This window comes from Cavia porcellus, unplaced genomic scaffold, assembly GCF_034190915.1.
Source record: "Cavia porcellus strain 051 isolate PalLab524CR breed Dunkin Hartley unplaced genomic scaffold, mCavPor4.1 scaffold_18, whole genome shotgun sequence".
Classification (NCBI taxonomy): Eukaryota; Metazoa; Chordata; class Mammalia; order Rodentia; family Caviidae; genus Cavia; species Cavia porcellus.
Genome location: NW_026947501.1, coordinates 60,306,040 through 60,331,296, shown reverse-complemented (window position 1 = coordinate 60,331,296; position 25,257 = coordinate 60,306,040). Strand labels below are relative to the sequence as shown.

At 43.5% G+C, this 25,257-nt stretch overlaps 1 protein-coding gene across 1 annotated transcript in view; it reads left to right on the top strand.

The window, feature by feature from the left end:
* LOC134471386 (liprin-alpha-1-like) overlaps positions 1 to 18,258 on the top strand; it is a gene marked incomplete at its 5' end in the record, with an annotated part of 28,037 nt that extends 9,779 nt beyond the window's left edge. Inside the window, 9 exons of the mRNA XM_063230095.1 lie at positions 2,286 to 2,367; positions 2,468 to 2,668; positions 9,653 to 9,828; positions 9,912 to 10,009; positions 12,489 to 12,664; positions 12,959 to 13,027; positions 13,726 to 13,891; positions 16,642 to 16,711; positions 17,852 to 18,258. Coding sequence (XP_063086165.1) covers positions 2,286 to 2,367; positions 2,468 to 2,668; positions 9,653 to 9,828; positions 9,912 to 10,009; positions 12,489 to 12,664; positions 12,959 to 13,027; positions 13,726 to 13,891; positions 16,642 to 16,700 — 1,027 coding nt within the window. The remainder of the gene's footprint in view (positions 1 to 2,285; positions 2,368 to 2,467; positions 2,669 to 9,652; positions 9,829 to 9,911; positions 10,010 to 12,488; positions 12,665 to 12,958; positions 13,028 to 13,725; positions 13,892 to 16,641; positions 16,712 to 17,851) is intronic.
* Between the last annotated feature and the right edge of the window lie 6,999 nt (positions 18,259 to 25,257).

Sequence of the window (25,257 nt, the reverse complement as noted above, 5' to 3'; positions counted from 1 at the left end):
GGACCTGCTTCCTGGGATGCCCCCGGCCCATCTTTCTTATTTCTCTGTTTTCCCTCAGCCATCAGAATCTCCACTGTCTTTACAATCCACAGCCTTCCTGAAATATTCTTTCTGGCCAAACTCACAGTATTGCAAATTATCCCGCTGGGCTCTTTCCTCTTGATTTGCAACATAAAGCTGGCTAAAAGCCCTCTACAGTAGCCATGCCACAGACTCAACATTTGATTGCTTTTTAATTTCTTTTTCAAGATTAATCAGTCCATTGCCCTTTGTTTCAGTCTCAGGCAAAGTCTCTGGACATGAGCAAAATGTAGACAACTTTCTGCCAACCCATAACTCACATCATGGGGAGTCCAACAACCACTGCAGTCCTTCTTCCCAGCAGAAATCTCCCAGGCCTGGTCTTTACCATCAGGCTTCCTATCAGCCTTCTGGTCTCCTGAGCTGTGACCACTATCTCCTCTACAGAACTGCCTAAGCTGCTCTAGCTCTATGCATCCAGGCAACACATCCAAACCTTTCCAAACTCTGCCCACAAGCCATTTCCAAAGCCATTTCTTGAAAAACATGGTAAGGTATAGTCACAGCAAACAACCCCATTCTTCGGTACCAAATTCTGTCTTAGTTACTTTTTACTCATTGCTGAGACAAAATACCTGAAGCCCAAGTTTGGAAAGGAAAAGGTTATTTCTTACAGTTTTTGGAGGTTTCAGTCCACACTCAGTTGGCTCCAAGGCAGGTGGGCATGGCTGGGTCACAGTTCAGGGTGGCTGCAAACAGCAAGTAGGAACAGGCAAAGAGCAAGATACACTTTCTTCCTACCATTACATCATATCCTGGCTCCACTCTTATGTGGGTGTAACACTGACACCATGAATCCAAGCACTAGACAATGAACCATCACAAATGCACAATGAAAATGCATGAGGCCTGGGGGCCACAGACATAAACCATGACAGTAGCCTACTACTTCTTGTACTTAGGAGCACACTTCTGCCGATCTGTTTCTCTGTGAATAGCTTTGCTTGTTTCAACTAGAAAATTGTTGTTGTTGTTGTTGTTCTTCTTCTTCTTCTTTTTGTTTTTTTCTTGTTTCATCTGAGATAACACATTTGCTGCCTTCTCTGGTACAGTTACTCCCTGGTGATTGTTCCTGTAAGCTTAGCGGTAACTTAAGGAACTCTTAGTTGAAATTGTATATGAAACATTTTACTTAGGAACATAAGTTTCCAAAAGAAAGAAAAGGGGAAGAGAGACTGATTGACTGAGACTGACTAGGGTTTTTGTGTATCTGAAACATACTTGTCCTTTGTGTTCTAATGTCAGACTTACCATGCTTACAATGTTACTGTTTCACATAACTGTGTTACACAAATCACTTTTAGAGATGTTAGTATAGTAAAAGTGTGACTTGAGTCTTTAGAAATAAAGCATATATGAAACCTCAAATCACATTACGGAGTGCATGCAAGACTCACCTACCCACTTCCCTGCAGTACTGCCTTGGTATTGCATAAGTTTCTGTGCTGGTGATACATTCGGCATTGAAGGAGGTGTTGAATGGCTGGCTAAAGAAGAGATCAATGGGTTAAAACCACAGAATGACCCAGTGACTTAGCAAGTACCCGTTTACTTAAAGAGCAGTGTACAATAGAAACTGTCCTCTGTTACTTGTTTGCTGTATTAGACGATAATCTTTTTGTGGTTAAAAGTCTGCATTACAGCTGGGAGTATGAAACACATCTATAATCCAAGCACTGGGGGAGACTGGTTACACAGAGTTTGAGGCCAACCTGGACTACATACATAGCAAGACTTTGTCTCAACATTCCCCAAACCACAACCACCCCCCCAAAACACTGTTTTTTAAAGTCTCTCACAAAATTAGGCACTGATGTCTCAACTGAGGTGTGGTTTCCTCTTCCTAGATACTGTTTCTTCATTGTTGAAGTAGGGTTTCATGTTTTCCCCTAATTGTCTTACTACCTTGGATATGAAAATTCTGCTTGAGTTTTATAAGTTGGTAGTAATTCTTCAATTCTCTGAAGTAATGGTGATTTGACTGGGAATCAAGAGAACTCTGTAGCATTTTTTATTTACTCAGGCATTCTCCATAGTATGTGTGTGACTGTCATTACAAGGATGATGTTAATAACATTAAAACTGTAGAAGATAAAAGGAACTGAGAATATGTGTTATACTTTTGAAAATGCTCAGAGACTGTTCCATTAACTTGTTGGATGTGTAACAGTGCTTCTTTAATTTGAATGTCTTCTTTTTCACAGGCCTGAGTTGCTGGAGGAAGCCCAGAGGCAAGGCTTACCATTTTCACAGTGGGACGGGCCAACCGTGGTTGAATGGCTGGAGGTACATCCCTTTACTACAGAGACCTATGCTACATGACACAAGCTTGTCGTGCATCTCCTGTCTCTACCTGATGTTCTGGTCTTTTCATTCTTCTTTCTAGCTCTGGGTTGGGATGCCTGCTTGCTATGTGGCTGCCTGCAGAGCAAATGTGAAAAGTGGGGCCATCATGTCAGCTCTGTCAGACAGACAGATCCAGCAAGAGATTGGCATCAGCCACCCTCTGCACAGACTGAAGCTGCGGCTGGCCATCCAGGAAACCCTGTGGCTCACCAGCCCTTCGGCTCCACCCACATTGAAAAAGGTATGTTCACAGAGGCTCTGTGTGCCCTCTGTGGAGGAGGAAGGCAGAGCCCACAAAAGCAGTAGCCTGCTAATGTTTCCGTGCTGCTTCCTAATCATACAGGGTGGTTTCAACTTAAAATTTCAGGAAAGCATAGTACAACCCCTAACTTGGAGGGGTTGAGTGATCCAAAGAAAATGTGTGAACTGCTTGTGTAAAAGTGTGGTTAAAGCCAGGCGTGGTGGCACATGCCTGTAGTTCCAGCACTCAGAAGGCTGAGGTGGGAGGATCACTGTGAGTTCTAGGCCAGTGGGTTACAGTGTGAGCAGCTTGAACTGAGTAATGAGATCCCGTTTCAGAAAAGACCAAAAAATAAATAATTAAATAAATGAATAAAACTTGGTTAGAAAGGCCTTCTTTAAGAAAGAAGGCTTTTTGAAAGGTAGAAAATTGATTGTCACAAATGTACGTATGAATTTATCAAAACTGAGTAAGTGTAAGGACCTCTTGAGGAAGGAAAAGTTAACATTTTAAGTAGCATTTCATCCTTGAACTTTGATTTCTATTTCATAGTTCAAACAATAATTAGTACTTGTACGGTATATAAAGGTACTTGCTAAGCAAATTATATGAGGAAAATATTGTTTTTCTTCAAGTATACAGGTAGCAAAATATACAGATAAGCCCAGGAATGTATAAACCCTTGCATACAATCCCCGGGCATAAATAAGCACCTGGCTACGGCCCCTTGGCTATAAACTAGGTTGGGCTGCCCTTACTTTGTTGTGTGTGGCTTCTTTCCTTCAGTCTTGTGCGTGTGAGTGCATCTGCATCACTGCACATATAGGCGGGACTTACAGAGTAACTGTAATTTGTGGCAGTCCAGAGGTGCCACTGACATACAGTTGACATGCTAACAAGGGGTGGTCACCTCCCAGAAATCCACTGGTTCCTGGACAGTTCTAAGCTTCTCTTCTTTGTGGATGTCTTTTTTTCCCTACAAGAACTAAAGGAGGAAAAATGCTGAGTTTCCTAGATGCACTGTGGTTGTGTGTCACGGCACCAGCAGGTGCTCTGGGTCTTGGGAGCTGCATGTGTCTGTCCAACCATGCCTGTGCTCACAAAGATGCTGTCCACTTGGGGAGTAGTGAAGAGCCCTCAAAGAGCTTCCTGGTGACTCTTCTGATGAAACATTGGTGGTTATTAGAAGGGAAGAGCAGGCCAGCTCTTAAGTTGCAAAGTTCAGGGGTTTTTTCATTTAGATGTTCAACAAACTCTTAGAGCTGTGTAGACATCCTTCTGAGCAGCAGAGCAAGGTCTGCCTACAGTAACTTTATACACAAAAAAGTGTGAAGATTTTGTTGTTAGAGAATTATGAAAATGAACAATAAGCCTTTTTTTTTTTAACGTATGGCCAAAGAACACTTTCCCTTGGTGGAATGTTTTGTAACCAGTATCAGTCTGTTCTGCAGCTATTTCCACATTAATGTGGGCTTTGTAGAAATGAAGATGCTGCATGGCTTTTGCAAAGCTTTTAAGAACCCTCTTTCAAAAGGGAGCTTCTGTGATTCAGTTGAACTATTGGCAAGGACTAGACCTCACATCAGAAAGACTCTCCATATCACCAGTTACAAACACAGAAATTGCTGTTCTTGGGGAGCTTACAGTGGGCTAGCAGAGTGGCCATCAGTCTCAGGTTTGACTCAGATGGTGACAAGTGCTTTGTTTTTGGTGTTTGCATTGTTTGGCTCTCCTGTGCTCACTATCTTGTGCCCTGGCCTCCTGGGCTTCCTCTGGCTTTGGATCATCTGCTGAAAGCAGCCACAGGAAGCCAAGGCCAGAGCATCCTGTTGTTAGCCTGTGTTGGGGTGAGACTGCTTTCTGTGTGTTTTGTTTTATTCTTTTGTTTTGCTGTACTGAGGCTTAAACCTAGTGCTTTGGGAGAGCCAGGCAAAAACCCTATCATGAGCTATACCTCCAACATGGTGAGACTATTGAAAATACTGTCTATTGAATCATCAGTTACTGAGGAAAGTAACTTTTCAGAAATATAAAGTATGTTCTCATCCATACTTTTAAGCATGTGATCTGGAAATTGTGTGCTGTTCTCCTTATATTCCGACCACACTGTTATTGTTTAAAAGAGGATGAGCCTGTGTTAATGATCTCTGGCTTTCTCTGTGGGTGCCTGAAATGAAAATGTGCAAAGAGTGACCTTTGCCTCGTGGCTCCTTACTGTGCCTGTGGCTCATATGTGCGTCCTTCTCCTTTCTGTCATGCTTCCCTTGCCCTGGATGTGGCTGGTGCACTGGGGTCACCTTAGACCACAGGAAATGTCTGGTTAACACATGAAGAGATGGAAACACTCGCAGCCACATCTCAGATGGTCAGTCAGCCCTGCAGCTCATGTTCCAAAGTGGGTTTCCTACTCCAGACCAAAGGGCCCTTTGTCTTTTGTTGAAAACAAAAGTTAATTTGCATTTGTTTCAAATATAATGTGTTCTTTTTAGGTTATTAGCTCTTAGCGTATTTGCATTTTTTAGATTTTTACAAGAATTTAGTTTATAGATTTGCCCCATTTAGAGAAGATGTAATTTGCTTCTCCTTTTGGAGAGACCTCCATTGAGCACTGCGTTGTGGTTGTCTAACACCAACAGTCTACTGTATGAGGTTAGTTGGCATGGAAAAAGTCTGCTCCTTGCATGGAAAATTGAAATTCTTGGATTTTCATGAGTTTTTGCATGAGGCATTGATATTTTGAATGTTTTTCACTCAGTCAAGGTGCATGTTCCCTGCAGAATTAATTTGCTTACACTACTAAAGTTCACTAATACTAATAGTTATGTTCTTTTACATTCCTAACAACCTAACATCAGGAAGATGAGGAGGGAAGCTGGATAAGGTTGGAGTCTTTCTATAATATTTCTTCACTCTGTAGCAACAAAAAGCAATTGAGGATGTAAACTTGTGTGACCTGCTTTAGTAGGTGTTTTTCACACCTTAATTTATTCATAGTATCATTAATGACTTGAAGAATGTAATCAAATAAATCACAGGATTAAAGATTACATCTCATGGATAATTTTGAACATTTCCCATATGGGATCATGGAAATTACTTTGAACGAAGGTTGTTTTATTTATGAATAGAATCTTTTATACAAAGTCCCCTGGTTTAGGCAACTCCTGAGTTTATGTACATGTAGTTCGTTGCTGGGTTAGTTTTGTTCTAAAATGTACTGCTGAAAAAAATCATGAAATACACTTCTAAACCTGAAAGTTGGCACGGGGCCTTTCCCTCTATGTATTTATATTGTTATTTGACTAAGTACTGCCCTACTGTGTTGAGTTAAAGATCTTAGTAATGGAGTTCTCAGAAATTAAGGCTTATCACTTCACAGAGATTGAATTTCAGCTGCCTAACTCTTCACTACACAGAAAGCTCTGCCCCATGTTTTACAGTGTCTGAGTCAGATGACTTGGTTAAATTCCCAGCATCCCTCTGCCCTCTTGGGTCTTTGGTGGGCACAGTGCAGTACCAGGGGACTTGTAGTTCTTCAGCTTTTCCCAGGGGCATGGTATTCGGGGGCTCAGAAGAGTTAGCATATGTCTGAAAGCAAGTATAAATGAGTTAAGATTAGAATTTGCTGATTCCAAGATGATGCTTGAAACAGTTGCTTCTGTTTGCATTTCTAAAGGTTATTCAGTTATAGCACTTGGTTGTTTGTTTTGTTTGTTCATTTGAAAAAAAGAGAGGTGGAACTTGGTGACACATATGGGTCATCCCAGGACTTGGGAGGTTGATCAAGCATGTTTGTTGCAAATTTGAGACCAGCATAGGCTACATAGTGAGTTCAAGGTCAGCCTAAACTACATAGTAAAATCCTGTCTCAAAATTACAAAAAGTTTAGAAACAAAAACTAAGAAGAAAGAGAATAGCTACTAACTGGGTTTCCCTCCCTGGGTTTAGATACTCCCTGCCTCTAGAATCACTTAAATTCACCTAGTTAGAGGTCTCTCTACAGGTCCAACAATGACCATCAGTGAATTAAGCAGTGCATTTCATAATTACGTAAGTTTCAATATATTCCAAAAGACAAAGTAGAATATGGTCACCACTTCAATATGAAATAGCATCAGAGACATAAAGTGTAGTTGAATAAGCTTAACATTTGCTTTTTGCAGTGACCATATAAAAGGGGCCCATGCAGAAGATTCCAGATTTACCCCACATGCAATGTTCTGCAGAAGCTTGGTGCACTTTGCCACCATCCTTTCCCAGACAGAGCTGCTAGGACAGAGCTATGCTAGCACAAAGCATTGTGCTTTGCCCGTGCTGGCACTGGGTGGCCTCACTCCTGACTGAGCTTTGGAAGGAACACTCAAGTGTGGTCAGAACTGTTCGCATATCAGATGTAAGATATGACTGGCTGTGTAAGAAGGCTGTGCCAGCTGCCAGGAGCCATTAATGAGCAGGACAGCTGCAGTCCCACTCTCATGGAGCTCGCATTTTACTGACCTTGAGACTGAGCGTGACTTGTCCATGCTTGGAGCATGAGGTCCCTTTGCACACTTCTTCAGAAGGCTGTGGTGGCAGCCAGGGAGAGGAGGAGGCTCTCCCTCAAACTGAGTCTGAGCTGTCAGAATCTGCATTATCAGCAACTGCAAAAGTAGTAAACAGAGATATGGAGGGTTTGCTTCCGCACAGCTTTTTATTTGGAAGATTTCTTCTACTCATTAGAAGAGAGCATAGTCAGCAGGCCAGAAAACATCAAATATTCAGGCTGTGAATCCCAGGCCCATGAAAGTATGACTCAAAGGACTGCATCATGGTAACATTGTTAGGTATCTTAATGGTTACCATAGTGGTATATTTGTCACTCATCATTTAAAGAAAGTTATGAAATCTTTTCTGTTAGAATTGGAACATTCCTCTTAGCTGAGCCATCCCTTGTATCTTGACTGGAACAAGTAAAATACTAGAGTGGAATCCATTGTTCTAAACCAAACATGGAGGCCATGCATGGTGGTTTATGACTGTAATCCCATAACTCAGGAGGCTGAGGCTGGAAGATATCAACTTAGAGACCAGCCTGGGCCTAGTGAGACCCTGTTGTAAGGGGTTGGGGATGTAGCTCAGGTTAGAGTGCTTGCCTAGCAGGTATGAAACCCTGAGTTCAAGCCAGGAGAGGATGGATGGGAATGGATAGTTTTTATTTTAAAGGATTCCTCAATGTACCTTAGGATTCCTGTGAATGTAATTTAATCTTCCTTAGCTGGAGAGCATAACGAACCATTCTCTGTGAAGTGGTTGTATATCATGTCTATTTTTCATTGTACAGACCTTGGACATATTCTGTTGAATTGGTTGCTAAGTATTTTATGCAGTTTAGTGCCATTATATAAGATACTTCTAAAATCTCAATTTCCAGTTCATTTTGTATATTTAGAAATGTTAATTTTTGTGTATTCATTGTATATTCAGCAGCTTTGCTAAATTCATGTATAAATCCTAATAGCTATTTCATAGACTTTTTCAACAATGATAATTGTGTCATTTACTAATAAAGAGAGGTTTATGTCTTTCTCAACTCATGCCATTTTTATGTTTTTCCTGCCATTACAGTGGCCAGGTCTCCAGCACAGCCAAACATAAACGGTGACAGTGGACGCCCCTTGTGCTTCTTTCCGTTCAGGGAGACATTTGGTCCCTCATTGTGAGGTTTTTAGCTGCAGGCTTTTGGTAGATGACCCTTAATAGATTGAGGCGGTGGGTCTTTCGTCCTAGAATGCTGAGTTTCATAACTGAATGATGGATCTTGTGCCACATAAGGTATTATGAGACATGGCTTTCTTTGCTGATCTCGTAATTGGGCAAATTTCATTGATTTATTTTTTTCCTCCTCAGTTGGTGAACCAACCTATTCCTGAGTCAGTAAACCTACTTACCATGATTCCTTATTTTTGGTGTAGTGCAGACTAGTCCCAAACTCGAAATACTTTTGTCTCAGCCTCCTGAGTGCTGGGTTTACAGGCATGCACCACCATACCACACCACAAAAAAGTACGTCCTGAAGCCAGATGTGATGATGCACCCCTGTAGTTGCCAAAACTCAAGAGACTGAGCCCAGAAGTTGGCTGTTATAATGTCCTATGACAATTGGGCATTAAACTAAGATGGACATCATACTAAGAGTGGCATCAATATCTCTTTGCATAGGGAGTGCTTGTGCATAGCCACTGCACTCAATCCTGGTAATATAATGGGAATCTCTGTCTTTAAAGGTTGTGGGGAGGGGCTGGGGATTTAGCTCAGTGGTGCAGCACCTGCCTTGCAAGCATGAGGTCCTGAGTTCAATTCCCAGTACCCCCCCCAAAAAAAAGAAAGGAAAAAGTGTAAGTTATATCTGGGTCAGATTGATTGACAGTATTGTTTTTGTCCGTAGCCTTCCTGATTGTTTTCCTTTTCTTAGTCCTTTTTGGTTTTTTGATTGGCACATTGAACCAGTTGTTAAGAGAGGAGTGTTGAAGTCTTCTAAATTTAATTGTATTTTTCTGTTTTTGTTCTTAGTCTCATTAGTTGTTCGTTTATCATTTTAAATTTACTTTTCCTGATTTTCAAATACACTTGTCATTTAGGAAGACAAAGTATTAAAAATAAAATCAAAACCAGCTAGAGCTCATTTGAATGATTTGAATTGATTCTTCAAACTTGTTCATGAGTCATGATCATTCTTTATTCCTATATTATTATATTGAAAACTAATTCAGAAAAGGAATTTATAGACAGGTATGATTTTTCTATAGCTTGGTAAATTGTCCTAAATGAGTCATAAAATTTTGCCAATATGATTTCTGTTGGATAAAACTTTAGGAATTTGAAAAGGTAGGAATGGGAGACCAAATATTTAGAAATTATGAAAAGCAATGTTGTCATTCATTTAGCCTTTAAGAATGTTGTCTAGATTAAAAATCTGAACTGATGTCACTCATTTGTTGAAATCAGACACTTGCATATGGGGACATGGACCACGAGTGGATTGGCAATGAGTGGCTGCCCAGCCTGGGCCTACCTCAGTACCGAAGCTATTTCATGGAGTGCCTTGTGGATGCTCGGATGCTGGACCACCTGACCAAGAAAGACCTGCGGGGGCGGCTGAAAATGGTTGACAGTTTTCACAGGTGAGGCAGTGCAAGTGGTTCTTCCTAACGGATCAAGAGACTTCACATTGCCACCGTTAAATAACCCCTTATTTTGTAAATAGGAACAGCTTCCAGTGTGGACTTATGTGCCTGAAAAGGTTAAATTATGATCGGAAAGAACTGGAAAGAAGAAGAGAAGAAAGTCAGGATGTAGTTAAAGGCAAGTACATTATGCCGGATGGATGCAGCACATGCCTGCTGCCTCCCAGGCAGCCTGGGTGATTGCCTGTTTGAAAAAGTATAGCAGCCAGCTGAGCTGGCACATACCTGCAATCCTAGCACTCTGGGAGGATATAGCAGCAGAGTCACAAGCCTAGCCCAGGCAGCTTGGACTCCGTGAAACCTTCTCTCAAAATAAAAAGTATAACAGGGCTAGAGATGCAGCTCAGTGCAAATCCCTGTGTTTATTCCTGAGTACCTCAAAAAGAAATCAAGGGCTTAGTGATAAGGCACTTGCTTACCACTTGCATTGCCCTGGGTTTGATCCCTAGGACTGAAAAAAAAAAGCACAAAATAATCATACATTTATCTGGGAATTACACAAATTACAGTTCCAGCTACTAAGAATACTAAGGCAGGAAGATCACAAATTCAGGGCCGACCTGGCAATTTAGTGAGACCCTGTCTCAGAACACTAAAACTAGATTTGAAAATTAGGGGTGCTAAGAATGTAGTTCAGTGAAAAAAGACTTGCCTAGCATGCTCAGGGCTCTGGCTTCTGTCTCTAGTACCACAAAAAAATAAATCAGGGAAGACTTTTAAGTGGAAACAACTGGCTTGGCATGATAACAAGAGGAGGGATGAAAAGGGGTGCCCTGAGACAGTGTGTGCTTATCTCAGTCTGTAGGCTACCCTCTTGGTGCTGGCATTCTTTCATGTAGTTTTCCTTTTGTTGTTGTACACTGTATACACTCTCTCAGAGATGCTGCCTTATGCTATTAGATCAGAGCAAGGCAAACAAGCCACTGCCTTTTGCTTACTGGATAGAGGTTAAAACTACAGCTTTGGGAGCTTTTTCTAAGGCCTGTAGCAGCATGCAGGGCACACAGTTCTGCTCCCAGAGGGAGGGAGAGGTCAAGGCAACCAATAGCCTAGCACCCATAATTTTGTAATTTATTTATTTATTTTGAGACAGAATTTCACTAAGTACCCTGGTCTGGGATTACACCTGTGACCCTCCTGCCACAGCACCCATACTAACTGGGGTTGCAGTCCTTACAGAAACCACAGAGTGTCCTGTGGGCAAAGGAAAGACATGTCAGAAACAGGCCAGGAGGAAGGAGAGGGCATGGCAGCCCCCTCAGTATGACAGGGACAGGCATTTTCTCTGAAGACAACACTGAATGTCATGCTCACGAGAGTCTCTCAGAATTCTCGGTAGTTACTAATAGCACTGCAGTGATGAGAAGAAATGAGACTTACTGAATAATGATCAAGCACTGTGTCAAGTCTTCCATAGTTGATTCATTCAGGCTGCATCGTGGTTCTGTTATTTTCATCCTCATTCTGATGTCTTTTTCTAAATAAAATAAAGGATTATCTATTGGCCAGGGATGTAGCCCTGTGGTAGGACACTTGCCTAGTCTGTGCAAGGCCTGGGTTTTAATTCTTTTAAAACAAAGAATACGTTGAGGTCTATTTAGAAAAGAAAGTCATGGCCGGGGATATAGCTCAACAACAGAGCGGCTGCCTGGCAAGTGCAAGGTCATGAGTTTGATCCCTGGTACCAAAACAAAGTTGAGAAAAAAAATCAGACATGAAATGTATTAATCCACTTAATTTGTTTTCTATATCCCCTCTCCATATTTTGTCAGTTGGCAAAAGCAGTCTTTGAAAAGATTGGTGGTCAGATATATTTTTACAGAGTGGCAATTTTTTGGTCTGTAATAGAATACATTTAATAATTATCTTTGTATGATATACGATTGCCAAAATCTAGTATGCTGGAATGTCTTTAAAATTCTTTCTTTGTAATATATTAAGATGTTGATATGACCAAAGCTTCAGAAGCACAGGGGCTGGGGTATGGCTCAGTGGCTTAGCACCTACCTGGTAAGCACAAGGCTCTGAGTTTGATTCCCAGTACAACAACAAGAAAAAGTAAAAGAAAACGAAGGTCAGAAGGTCAGAAGCAAAGAGTTTGTGTTGAACTCAGCAAGGTATCTGAACTGTCATGGTATCTGCCCCTTTCATGATGGAGAAGCATTTCAGGAGACTCTGGGGTCTGTGTAGGAAACATGCTTATACGTGCTAGGTCTGACTCTGACCCTCAGCCTGATGTTTTTGCAGTCTTAGGATTGAACCCCAGGCCTTGTACATACTAGGCAAGTGATCTGCCACCAAGCTACATCCTCAGCCAATCATGCTGTATTGTTCCCTGAATATATCCTATCCACAATCTTACTGTGACACCTGAGTGCACTAGGGGAGGCTTCTAAAGGGAAAGTTTTTATTAGAATGAGGCAGAACCAAAACAGCTGTGTCTAGGTGTGTGTCTGTCAGTATTTGTGAGTGTGGAGTCCATTTTCAGGAGCTGAGGGATCAAGATCCATGCTAGGAATCTTTCCCCTGCATTGCAGGACATGTATGATGAAGAGGTTTTCTGAAGCCACATTTACAGTTGTTTTGTTCTTTCACAGATGTGCTTGTTTGGAGCAATGATCGAGTGATTCGCTGGGTCATATCCATTGGCCTTAAAGAATATGCAAACAACCTCATAGAGAGTGGGGTTCATGGCGCACAGCTGGCCTTAGATGAAGCCTTCGATTACAACACATTGGCCCTGTTGTTACAGATCCCGACAGAGAACAGAAAGGTGACAACGGAGTCTGTGCCTCTGTCTGCTTAGCCACAGTGTTCGGTTTTTCTGTGGTTCTAGAATACTTATTTTTCATTTGAATGGAGAGAAAATTTAACTCTAGACAACTAGTAATCACTTTCCATAACTAATCTATAATATGGTAGTTCAAAATAAGCAAATGCTTGATTTTTCACTATCTTTTCTTTCCAGTTTGTGTTGCAAGCATGTGAGTCTTTGAAGTCTTTGTTTTAAAAAATTGTAATGTGTAACATCCTTCAGATATATTTAGTTGTTGTTTTGTTACTTCAGGCTCGAAATGTCTTGGACAAAGAATTTGCCGACCTTTTGGTCCTTGGGACTGTCAGACGTTTTGATGTCGTAAGTTTTCAGCTTTTTTCTCCTCTCACTGCTAGGAATCAACCTCAGGGCTTCACATATGCCAGTTGAGTGCTCTACTACTGATCCTTGCTCTTGGTCCACTACTTAATTTTTGGCAACCTTCAAAAATTATTTCTATATTGTCAAACAGATTGCAGCCTGCGATCAAAGTCTTAAGTTGTGTTTTGGTGACAGCTGACTGTCCTGCCCCAGTTCTTCTGTTTGGAAGGTTTCTTTCAAAAGTATATTAAATTTCCCCTCATGCTAAATCATGACTAACCTGTTGCCATACATTACGATTGTCTTCAGTGAGCTCCAAGAGTACTTGATTTTCACAAAGAAGATGGAAGCTGAATCTGGAAGCAAAGCATTTGTTGGATTATTTGTAGCCAGAATATTTTGAAAATAAATAAAAGTACATTATATAGCAGGCAAGAGCTTGTCCACAGTAAGAAATAAAATATTCTGATGGGTGAGAAAATCACATCCCTGGTGCCCAGGACTGCCCTCGTTTCTCCAGTTGGGGCCCAGCAGGAATGTAATCATGTTTCCTCTCACACTGAAGTTCCAGTGTGTGCAGCACATTGGAAGGTCACCAGGAAAGGCTAAGTAAAGCAAAACAGTCAGGGGCTTAGGAGTCCTTCTGAAGGACAGTTATCTTTATTAGAGTGTGCCTGTTCTGTGTTTTCATTTGCCAGGAGGATGACAAACACTTTAGGAGAGCACCTTCATGGAGAGAGAAGGTTAGAGAAAAGGCCATTCACGGCGTGGCAACTGGGTCATCAGAGACACTCCCTGCAAACTTCCGAGTCTCTTCTTCCAAGTCTTCCCGCTCTGTGCAGCCCAATGAGATCCAGATGGATGGTATGTGGTGGGCCATGTAATGCAACACTGGCTGGGAGCATGTGCGCGCTAATAATTACCTAGAGTGGCCATTGTATGTGTTACAAAGCATCTGAGTTTGGTTGCATGCCCAGGTGTCAATGGTTCAGGATTAGCCCTAACATTTGTTGGAAAATGGTTAACAACAATAATAGAATTTTTAAAAAATCTGTCTGGTTGAACCTTAGCATCCTTGCCCAACTAATAAAGTGGAGCACCCATCTGTGCTCTCAGGGCTGAGGCTGATGCACCTGTGGGGTGCAGTGTGTGGCAGGCAGCACTGGCTTGCCAGGAAAATTGCAGTGTGACACTTGGGACTTCTCTCCACACTAGAAGAAATGGCAGAGTAAACTTTAGCTCACAACTTCCAGGTTCTGCCAACTCTGTCTTTCCTTTTCCCTTCCCTCCAGTGTTCTCTTTCCATATACTTACCTTGTGCCACCTGAAGAGGGACAGGGAAGAAGGCAGAAGCCTTGTGGAGACCGCTAGGGCAGCCCTGCTGCCTTCTCAGTGAGAGATGGCAAGGCATTGACCTTTCCAGTGCAGTCGGGATGGCCCTTATGTAACTGCTGACTGAAGAGTGCAGTTGGCTGAGAGGAGACCTTGAGTCCCTGACAGTCCTGCCCACCTAGTAAAAGGCACTGATAGGGTCCTGAGAGAGCCCACATCCACATCCAGCTCTTGTGGTAGCAGGGACATGACCTTGAGCAAGTCATGCAGCTGTGCTGTGCCTCAGTTTCCATATCTGTAACTTGGGCATCATAGTAATGTGATTTTGATGCTTCAATGTGTCATGTGGGTGAAGCTGATGGAGTCCTGAGCCTCGTGCATTGCTGACAATCTCAGTGCTAGGTGGAGACTTCATTCCTTCTCATCCCTGATGTACATGGTTGTGCTGTATAAACTGTACCAGTGGGGTTTTTACAAGTTTCCTGTTGTTAGCCCCCTGTGTAGGTAGTTTTCCTTTTTTCTCTTTCTTGCCTGTATGAAAATCAGAGAAAAATACATTTATATAAACTTTTTAAAGCTGAACACTTTCCAGTGTGTCTTTTAACTAGTAAGTTCTTAAGAATTAACACTTTCTCCCTCAAGGTGTCTTACAAATGTTGGCAAGGCATGGAAGTGCATGCCTGTAATTCCAGTACTTGGGAGGCTCAGGCAGGAAAATCATGAATCTGAGATGTATGTGAACCATAAATCCAGGTTAAGGCTATACTGAGCTTCATAGGAAGACCTTGTATCATAAATAAAATAGATAAGTAAGTAAGCTGTGACGGGCCTTGAGCTTAATTTCCATTGGCTTACTAAATAGTCTAAATGAGTACTCTGTTGTTTTCCCTGTACCTTCAATTTCTGTTTCACTATAAGAATCACATTTTCTCTCTGAACATTGCAAGCAATATTAACATAGCTGGGTGTGGAGATCCCCTGTAATCCCGGCACTGGGGAAGCTAAGGCAGGAAGGTTGCTGAGAGCTCAGTACCAGCCTCGAATTCACAGGGATTGTAGGGCCAGTGTGAACTACACAGGGAGACCTTGTTTCAACAAAACAAAACAAAAATAAAGGGTAGTATTAATGAGTTTGTTTGTTGTTGATTTGTTTTTTTGGTGGCATTTTTGTGGTTGTGGTTGTTGTTTTGGGGTTTGGGGTGGTACTCGGGAGGGAGCCTTCTACCTGTACTACACACCACCCCTTCTTTTATTATCCAGAAAGGGTCTTGTTAAATTGTCCAGGCCTGGTTTGAACTTGGAGTTTTCCTGCCTCAACCTCCCAGAGTGCTAGGATTACAGGCATGTGCAGGCAAACTGTGTAACACTAAATTTAAATGGATTGAATAGAAAAAGTTGTCAGGGTAAATTACATAGAAGATGTCTATGCCACATTGGTAAGAAGGTGGACTGTTACAAATGACTTGCGAGGTGGAGAGTATAAGATAAATTACAGCATGTCTCCTAGACTTTAGAATGAAGGTTTACAATGACTGCCCAGTCTTACCAACACGGCCAGCTATCTGTCTTTTCTAGAGCTATGGCAAGATGTTGCTAAGAAGTATTCCTGGTATACTTGCAGGAAAACAAAACACTGTACAACTGGGAGTGTAAATATCTGCAGAAGATGTTGCAAGCTCTTTACCCAGTTTGTGACAGGGCTGTACTGCCTGTTTAGCCACCCAGTGTTTGTCAAACAAGGACCCCTGCCTCCGTGTTCTCCATCCTTTTTTGTAGAAACTGAGACAAGCTTTAGTCTTCTGAGAAGCACTGGCCATGGCCTCTGGGCTGTGCCTCTTTGCCTGCAACCCACCCTGAGAGCAGTGCCTGCAGAGCAGCTGGGGTTCCCTCCTCCCCTTCGTGCTGCTGATTCACCCCATTCATTCCTGGAGGTCTAGCTGTAGGGCACAAGGAAAAGTCCAGTTGCTATATCAAAGTGTGGCTTAAGGAGCTGCAGAGTAGCTATGTTAGGTGGTTGTCCTCTCTGTATGTGCACACTGAGGTGGTTTGCACTTCCAAGGGGCCCTATTGCTATTTTAGGTGCCAGTGTCCCCTTGGGTGGTGACAGAACCACTCTGGGCAGCCCTCTGATGCTCTTGCCTCACTCTCCCAGGCAGTCTTAGGATTCCTCAGTAGACACCATTGTAGGTGTGGAGATGTGTGTCTTACCTGTGCCCCGTGTGAAGTGTTAAAACTAACAGCACTTTGTTTTTGCACACTTCCTCTCATGGTTGTTGGAACAGGCAGTGTATCAGAAACACAGAAGTTGGATTCTGCGACAACCAGGACTTCCTCCTGTTAAGCCTCCTGTTGGTGAGTAGAGAGCAGCGTAATCCCTGGAGATCATCCCTGTACAGCAGGGTGAAGCTGTAACAGGGCTAACAGTGTGGGTTTAGACCATGCCAATTTACATGGGGAACTTCAAAATGACAGAAATAGTAGCTCTGTACCCATCAAGGCGATTTTGGTTTTTAGCTGACCATAAAGAGGGCTGTGTGTCATTTTTGTTCTGTTAACTTTTATTTTTATTAGTAAGTTAGTTGTACTTAAATTCATCATGGAGAGTTGGTACCTGTACTAGGACATCTTAAATCTTTTTACCTCCCCTCTCCTGTCTCCCTTGTGTCTCCAGTTTTAAAGAAAAACACGTTCGTTCCCATTTTTTCCTAAAAGCTAAAAATGCCTACTCACTTGAAGTGATGATCTGCTGATGCCATTGTTGGGGGGTGGGCAGGAAAGCAGCAACTGAGGAAAAAAGCACCCCAAAAGCTGACCACACCAGGAGGCCAGAGCCTGAGATTGGGAAGCATCTCTTCCACTGTGTTTATACACAGTGGTACACAGCTCCTATACTGGCTTTGTTACAAACACACATGTACGCACACATATATGGGGAATTGAACCCAGAGTGTTCCCACTGTGCTATATCCCTAGCACCCCATCCCCTTTTTAGTGGGGACAGGGTCTTCCTAGATCATCTAGTCCTTGTTCAAACTTGCAATCTTTCTGCCTCAGCCTTCTGACATACGGGATTGCAGACGTGCCACCATACATGGCAGACATTTTAAACACAAAGCTGCATTGCCATGCCTGGGCGCCAGTGAGCCACTTGTGTCCTCATGGTCTAGAGCTCTGACTGACTGATGGCAGAGGTGTCATTGACCCGTGATCAGAACCCCAGCTGGAGCTCTGCCTACTGTGCTTGTGTTCAGTGCCTCAGCTGGAATCTGGGATGGGCTCCATAGTCTTTTAACTTTAACTTTTAAAACTGTCACAAAATGTAAAACCTCTCTAGTCCATGAGCAGGGTCCTCAGTGTTCTGTCTGCTGACGCTCCAGCAGGGAGGAGGCAGGAGGCCTGGGGAAGTGGGCCCCAGCGTGTGTGTCTGAAGTCATGGTCCTTTTCCAGGTGGTTTGTGTTAAGAGAGGCTTTCTGTTTGTTTTTATCTTCCAGTTTTCCTGCACTACTTCTACAGATGATATGCAGCATTTTGAATCCAACAGAGACTACGTTTTTTAATTCAGTTGAATCGCTATCTGTTAATACTTGTTATATGGAATCCTAAGATATTTTATAACAGAGTTTGTAATTAGTCAAAAATTCATCAATAACATAGAGAAAATATTTTAGAATTTAATGTTTCTTCTATTTTTGTAAACTTAGGACTTTTCATTTATATAGTTACTTACTTTTTCATCTATGTTTAGGCTATAAATATCTCTGGAAGCAATTCATGTTCTTATATCTAATTTTAGTCTTTCAAATGAATGTACTGTAATGCTTGTATGTATAAACCCTATGAACAAATACATGGCTTTTGTAAATTGTGCACATATTGTAATTATTACTATTTAACTTTTTAATGATAAGCCATCCCTGAAAAAATTAGTTTACTACACTTTTTTTTGTCTTTTTTTTTTTTTTTAATTTTGTTACTTTTTTTTTTTTTTTTTTTTTTGGTCTTTTTCCTTTTTATTGGTACCAGGGATCGAACTCACGACTGCCTGCTTCCAAGGCAGGTGCTTATGCCGCTGAGCTAAATCCCCAGCCCCTTTTTTTGTCTTTTTTGTTTTTATCGGCACTAGGGATCAAACTCAGGACTGCCTGCTTGCAAGGCAGGTGCTTATGCCACTGAGCTAAATCCCCAGCCCAGTTTACTACATTTATAAAATTGTTGTGACATAAGCAATGTGCATTATCCTTCACCTTGCTCTACATCAGTCATTTTAAAATCAGGAGACTTCATTCCAAGCAGTTGTCATATTTTGAGGTTGACTGACCTTAACTGTTCTTTTTTTAGCAAGAAATCAGAGTCTAATAAAGTCAGGACTGAACCGTTGCACCAGAGCACTATAGAACTTTCTTAGCACTGGTTCCCTTTTCCCCATCCTGTCTCTGGACTTGGGGAGCTTGTCTTCAGAGACTTGACCAGAAGCCATGAGCTTGGAGCTGCTCTCAGCAGGGCTGGAGTGGCCAGGGGTGGACCCCAGCCTGGCACCTTCCCTGCCTCTTTCCTGTGAGCATGTGGAAGGTGCCTCCAGCTATTCTTAGAGGACCAATCACTGAGCACTGTGCTCACATCTCACAGACATTGGTGCATGAGCAGATGAGAGCAGGAAACCCTGAAAATAAAGTTGTACAACTCTAACTAATCAAGGCCTTATTTTTCATATGTCAGTCACCTTTTTACATTGGTTTATAAACATGTTTCAACTAGTCATACATTTTTAGATTTTGATGACATAGCCATTTTGGATTGAACAAGTAGCAAAAGCAACTTGCTTTTCACTGGCATATTAAAAAGCCAGCAAGGAAGGAGTCAGATCAGGGTGCATGTTATTTATTGTGCAACTGATACATGGGTAGAGGCAGCATGCCTTTTTAATTTAGTTTATGCAGGGGCTGGGGATTTAGCTCAGCGGCATAAGCGCCTGCCTTGCAAGCAGGCCATCGTGAGTTCGATCCCTGGTACCGATAAAAACGAAAAAGACAAAAAAAAAAAAAAAAAAAAAAAAAAGAAAGAAAAAAAAATAATTTGGTTTATGCATACAATTCACTTGTACAATCCATATTACTGCCCTTTTTCTATTAATTTTTGTGGAATTTTCTGAGTATGTAACAAAGTATACAGTCATATACATATATATACTTTTGAACTATTTTAATCACAGTATTATTTATTGCTTTCTTTCAATAAAGTTCTGAATCATTTTTCACTGCCAATGAAGAGTTCTTTGAATAGGCCAAGATTTTGTTAAAAGTTAAGTGCGGCTGGAGTGTGTGTGTGTGTGTGTGTGTGTGTGTGTGTTACCAGACATCGAACTCATAACCTCATGCTTGCCAGGCAGGCACTCATGACACTGAGCTAAATCCCTGTCTCAGGCACAGCTGTTTTGCTTCCTGCTCCAGGCAGGTTCTCTGAAGGTAGTGTCGCTATGGAAATCACCGGACAGAAAGCTGGATGACATAAGTGTAGCTGGGCATGAGGCAAGAGAAGATGGGGTCCTGCTGAAGATTGGGCCTGGTTAGACCAGAGCGGGGAGGCGCCCCCAGCACAGTTGGGGGTGGGACACTGACAAGCTCAGCTTTGCCTGCTGTGTCAGACCCTTTGTTCATACAGTGTTACCCTCCTGTTTTCAAGTTTCACATGGCGCATCTCAGAGTAATCATGGGTTTGAGCTCTTGGTTCTCAGCCTTTTTCCCTGCAAACTGTGTGTTTTTGAATGGGGTTTGCAGAGCAGAGAGAAGAGGCCAGACTCTCCAGCGTTCCTTGGTGTGTCCCTGGGTGGTAGGTGAGTAGATGGTCCATATCCTAGTGCTATTGCTGCTGCTATTCTGGACACCCACATATCACTTAATGCATTTCAAATATCCCACATGCATTTATGTCTCATTTCCTGGCCTTAATTCCCTAGTGACAATGATTAGTCAGTGATTTTGCCTTCCAGTCATCTGTCGTATTTCATGAGGGAATTTACCCCAAGGATCCCAAGAGCCATGGCTGCTCGGGCCCTGGTACCTGACGCTGGGACCCCACGGTGAGCCCTGCTTTCCCCACAAAAACAGGTCCCAGAGACTGAGACAACTTGTCTCCAGCTTCCAACCCCTAGCCTTCATTTTCCTGGTCCTCCTCCCAAATTCACATTTTGGGGGGGTGGTGTCAATGTTTCACTATCTTTTTCGTTTACCTTTAAAATTATGACTTTTTTTTTTCTTTTGGAGACAGAGTCCACTATGCAGTTCAGGCTGGCCTTGACCTCACAGCTGTCCTCCCACCTCAGCCTCCCCAGTGCTGGAATTACAGGAGTGCGGCACCCTGCCCAGCTGTGTTTATGAGTTTTTATGGCTCTGCTGTAGTTCTAAAGTTTGCTACCTCTCATCGATGACTTTAGACCACTTACATTTAGTATTACTGATATTATTTGAGTACATCTACCATTTTATTTTTTATGCATTTGTATTTAGTCTATAGTGCCTTTCCTGAGTTCTTTTTTTTTTTTTTTTTTCTGGTCTTTTTCGTTTTTATCGGTACCGGGGATCAAACTCACGACTGCCTGTTTGCAAGGCAGGCGCTTATGCCACTGAGCTAAACCCCCAGCCCCCTTTCCTGAGTTCTTTTGGGTGTTTTGGCCATTTTTATCGTTCCATTCAAATCCTCTTTCATTCAGCGTTTGGCTATGGAAAAACAAAGACTAAATCTCAGCCTCTGCCACAATAGCACGCTAATCGTGCAGTCTCACAACATGCAGGGGACATGCGTGTCACTCCACATGCACCGCACTGCCGAGGCCCGCCTTTGACAGAAACGCCAACCCGCGTTTAAGGTGGTTTCTTTGGCAATCCTCAGGCAGCTCTTGCTAGATGCCAGGCTGGTTCTGAGAACTTTCCAGGCTACCCAGAGTTGGTATTTGCCACTTTGAGTTGAGCATAAAGATCTTAACCCCATGCCAGCGCCTGTTAATGCATTTGTCATCATGTCAGAGGTACACAAATCAAAAGGTCCTCAGAAATGCCACAGTTTTCACTCTCAACCCTTGTACTGGAGGGAACTTCGGACGGAGAAGTCTGGTGTAGTGATCCACAGAGCACTCCCCTGTCACAGCAATGCCCCCGGCTTCCTTCCAGTGTATTTCCCTCTGCCCAGGAGCGTCCTATGGGATTGCTGTTAGAGTCACTTTGCTGGCAATGACGTCCTTCAGTTTTTCTCCACCTGAGGACATCTTTCATTCACCTTTATTCCTAAACAATACCTTTATGGAAGATGGAATTTTTGGCTGGGCTTTATTTTTTTTCTTGTAGCACTTTAAAAATATCGTTCCACTTCATGATTTCTGATGAGAAATCTGCAGTCAGAGCTGGGCGTGGCGGGGTATGTCTGTAACCCCAACACTCAGGAAGGCTAAAGCAGGAAGGTCATTAAATCTGAGCCTGGTGTTGACAACTTAGTGACTTAGTGAAACCCTGTCTTTATTTGTTTAGTTATTTATTTTTTTTATTTTTTAAAATGCAACCTTCAGGCTGGCCTTGAGCTCACTTTGTAGATCAGACTGGCTTTAAACTCACCAGAGATCCTCCTGGGTCAGCCTCCCAAGTGCTGAGATTAGAGGCATTCGCCACCATGCCTGGTGTTTCGAGGCCCTGTGTTTAGATTAAAAAAAAATTTTAAAAGGCTGGGCTATAGCTCAGTGTGAAGGCCCTGGGTTCAGTCTCCAGTAACCACACACACACACACACACCACACACCACACCACACCAAAAGTTCTCTCTCTGTCTTTAGCTTTAGTAGTTTGGTTATGACAATTCCTGACCTTATCTTGTTTGGTAACTGAGCTTTTTGAATCTTCAACTGTGTCTTTCACCAAACATGGGGAGTTTTAACCATTTATTTCTGACCAAAATGTTCTCTAACTGTACTCTTTCCTCCTTCCTGACAGGAACGTTAGCTCCTTAGTATTGTACCACAGAGTCCTGAGCTCGTTTCTTCATTGTTTAAATCTCTTTCCTTTCTGTTGTTCAGACTGGGCCGTTTATATTGATCTGCCATTTACATTGTTATTGAGTCTACTGAGGTATTGGGTTTGCCACTGGATTTTGTCATTTCGGTTATTTTTTTATTTGCTTGGTACGGGGATTGAACCAGGACCCTGTGCTTGCCAGGCAGAGCCGTGCGGCTGAGCCAGATCTGTACTGTCATTTTGGCTGTTACACATTTCCTGCCTCTAAAATCTCAGCTTGGCTCTGCGTGTGATTCATCTGCTCCCGCTCCGAGGTGGTCTGTCTCTCTGTTCATCGCTCAGGAGTTTGCCCTTTCTTTTCTGGAGCTGCCTATAATAGCTGCTTTTGTGTCTCAATATCAACTGTTGTATCCTCTTGGAGCTGCTACCTCTTGATTTTCTTTTTGTCTTTTCCCTTTGGAGATACTGAGATTCTCGTTCAGCTCCAAAAGATTCAGTAACTTTGGCTTGTATCCAGACCTTAACAAATAATGTGTCATGGGACAGGATTCTTGTTCAAATCCTATTTGAATACTGATTTTTCACTTGCTTTAGCAGGAGGCCTGCTTGCTGGGGGCCAGGCTGCAGGTTTGTCTCTTCTCAGCTGTGGCTTCAAGGTCACTTCCATTTGTGAGGCTCTGCACTGCTGTCTTGGACTGAAGGCCAAACTGGAGCTCCGTAGCTCAGTTCTGAAATCCCTGGGTATTAGCACAGAGTCAGCTTTAGGGTAAGTTAGGTAATGACACAGGGAGACATAGTAGCCTTCTGTACTTGACTAGAGCAGAAACCACTCCAGCTTGTGATTCTGTGCAAGTACTTTTCTTGTCACCCACTCATTTGCCAATTTTCTGTCTCCCCATCTGCGCACCTCTCTAGGATGTGAGCTTCAGGGGAGCAGCAGCTTTGTGCCTGTGGGGAACCAGGACATCGCACCACCTTTAGGGCTGCCTGGCCCACTGAGCATGCTCTGTAGAGGTTCAGAGTGATTCAGTCTCCCCTCCCAGTCTTCAGGGCTCTGGAGACAGCTGCCTATCTCTTTTCGACTCCTCTTCCTCAAACTCTCGCCCCGTCAACACACGGCTCTACACATCGCTCAGAAGCAATCTCCAGGTTGCCTGGTACCAAAGGGTCAGGCCCAGAGAAAGCCAGAGATACCTGGGGGAAGAGCAGACAGCACTATCTGTAACGGGGATTACTTCCATCGAATGTGTCAGAAAATCCCTTCTGATCCGCTGTGACAGGGAGAGAATTCATTGCTTTGGGTCAGTGAGAAATCCAGAGGTAATACTGGCTCTGCGTGAGACTCGGTCTGCTGACTCAAATGTGCTCCCAAGGTGGGGAAGTTGCAGGTAGAGAAGGACATGAAGGTCGGTCCGTAGGGGCCCCAGACGTCCCCGACCCTGGCTCCCCTGCTAAGGAGCAGGACAAGCTCTCCCTCTCCATGTCTCCCTGGCTCTAGCCTGCTGCTGTCTCACAGATCAAATTCACCCAACTGTCAGATGGGGTAGGCGAGTGTAGCGGGGTGCACTCAGGAGAGGCTGAGTGACGTGGTGTTTGTAGTGTGTATCACAGCTAGGGTGTGCATGAGCTTCAGGCTCCAAAGACTACAGCTGCCAGGAGAGAAGAGGGACTCTGTGGGCGAAGAGCTCAGAAAGCAGGAGCCCTGTGCATTGTGTGTATATGCGTGCGTGTGTGTGTATGTGTGTGTGTGTGTGTGTGTGTGTTTCCCCATTTTGGCCTCCGTGAGAGGACAAAGGTCTGCCAATTTACTTCTTGCTGGCAAAGCTGACATAAATGGGCAGGTGAAGGTCCAATCTGCTTTTCAGACACCCAATGCCACCACGTCCTACTGCACCTTGGTCCAGCCCCACATCGCCCTGTCCTCAGCCTTGCCCCACGAAGTCCATCTGGCTGCTGTGTTCAGATCCCCGGCCTTCAGATGGCGGGTCTGGATTTGAGTCGCTCATTCTTGAGTTTCCCAGGAGGATGTGGGGATTCATCTAAAAATGTGTCTGAATCCACAGGTCCCCAGGGGCAGCTGGGGAGTCAGTCCACAGAGGACATGTCTGGGTAGGAAGAACACTGGCACACTTCTGCTCTGCGTTGCCACAGTGCTACCCATTCCCTGGCCGTGGCACTGTTGGAACTTGAATGTAATGGCAGGACGCAGAGATGGAGGGGTCTTCGAGCCACCTGACTGCTCTGCACAGTGACAAAGCCCTCTGCTGGCAGATAACACCTCCAGCTCTTCACTGAACAGATAGGCTTCTCAGCTGCTCCTGAGCCCACGCTCCTCTGCCAGCTGTCACTGATGGTGCTGGTTCCATTTGGGCTGTTCTGACCTCACACATGAGACCACAAAATCACAGAGCTCTGAAATCGCCCTCCTCTTGGGCTGCCACCCCTCATCACGCTGAGCACCAGGCTCGGGAACTGCGAGGAATTTCACCTGCAGTGGATCTGATAGAGAAACACTCGGCTGGTGCCAAGAGGTCTTGAGGCTGGGGAGGAACAGGTCCTGCCCCATCCCTTGCCACGGTCCTGCAGTAGGGAGTCCCAGCCCCAGGGCAGGCCACAGTGACAGTCACTGCAGGCGCGTCACCAGCATGGGCCGCAGGTCACCCCATTGCTATTCACCCGCCCAGCTCTCAGGTCAGCTCAGGGTGGCCTAGCCTGGCTCATTGACACCAAAGTGCCGGGACTGGTTTTCAGGATGTTTCTGGCTCCTTGACAGCCCCTTCCTGTTTTGGAAGCTAAAGAGGAGCATTTGAAAAAGAGGTCTCATTTTTTTTTTTTTTTAATCCCACCAAGATTCCACTGGTTGAAGAGAAGGTGGTCAATCGGTGGCAGAGACATCTGTCCCCT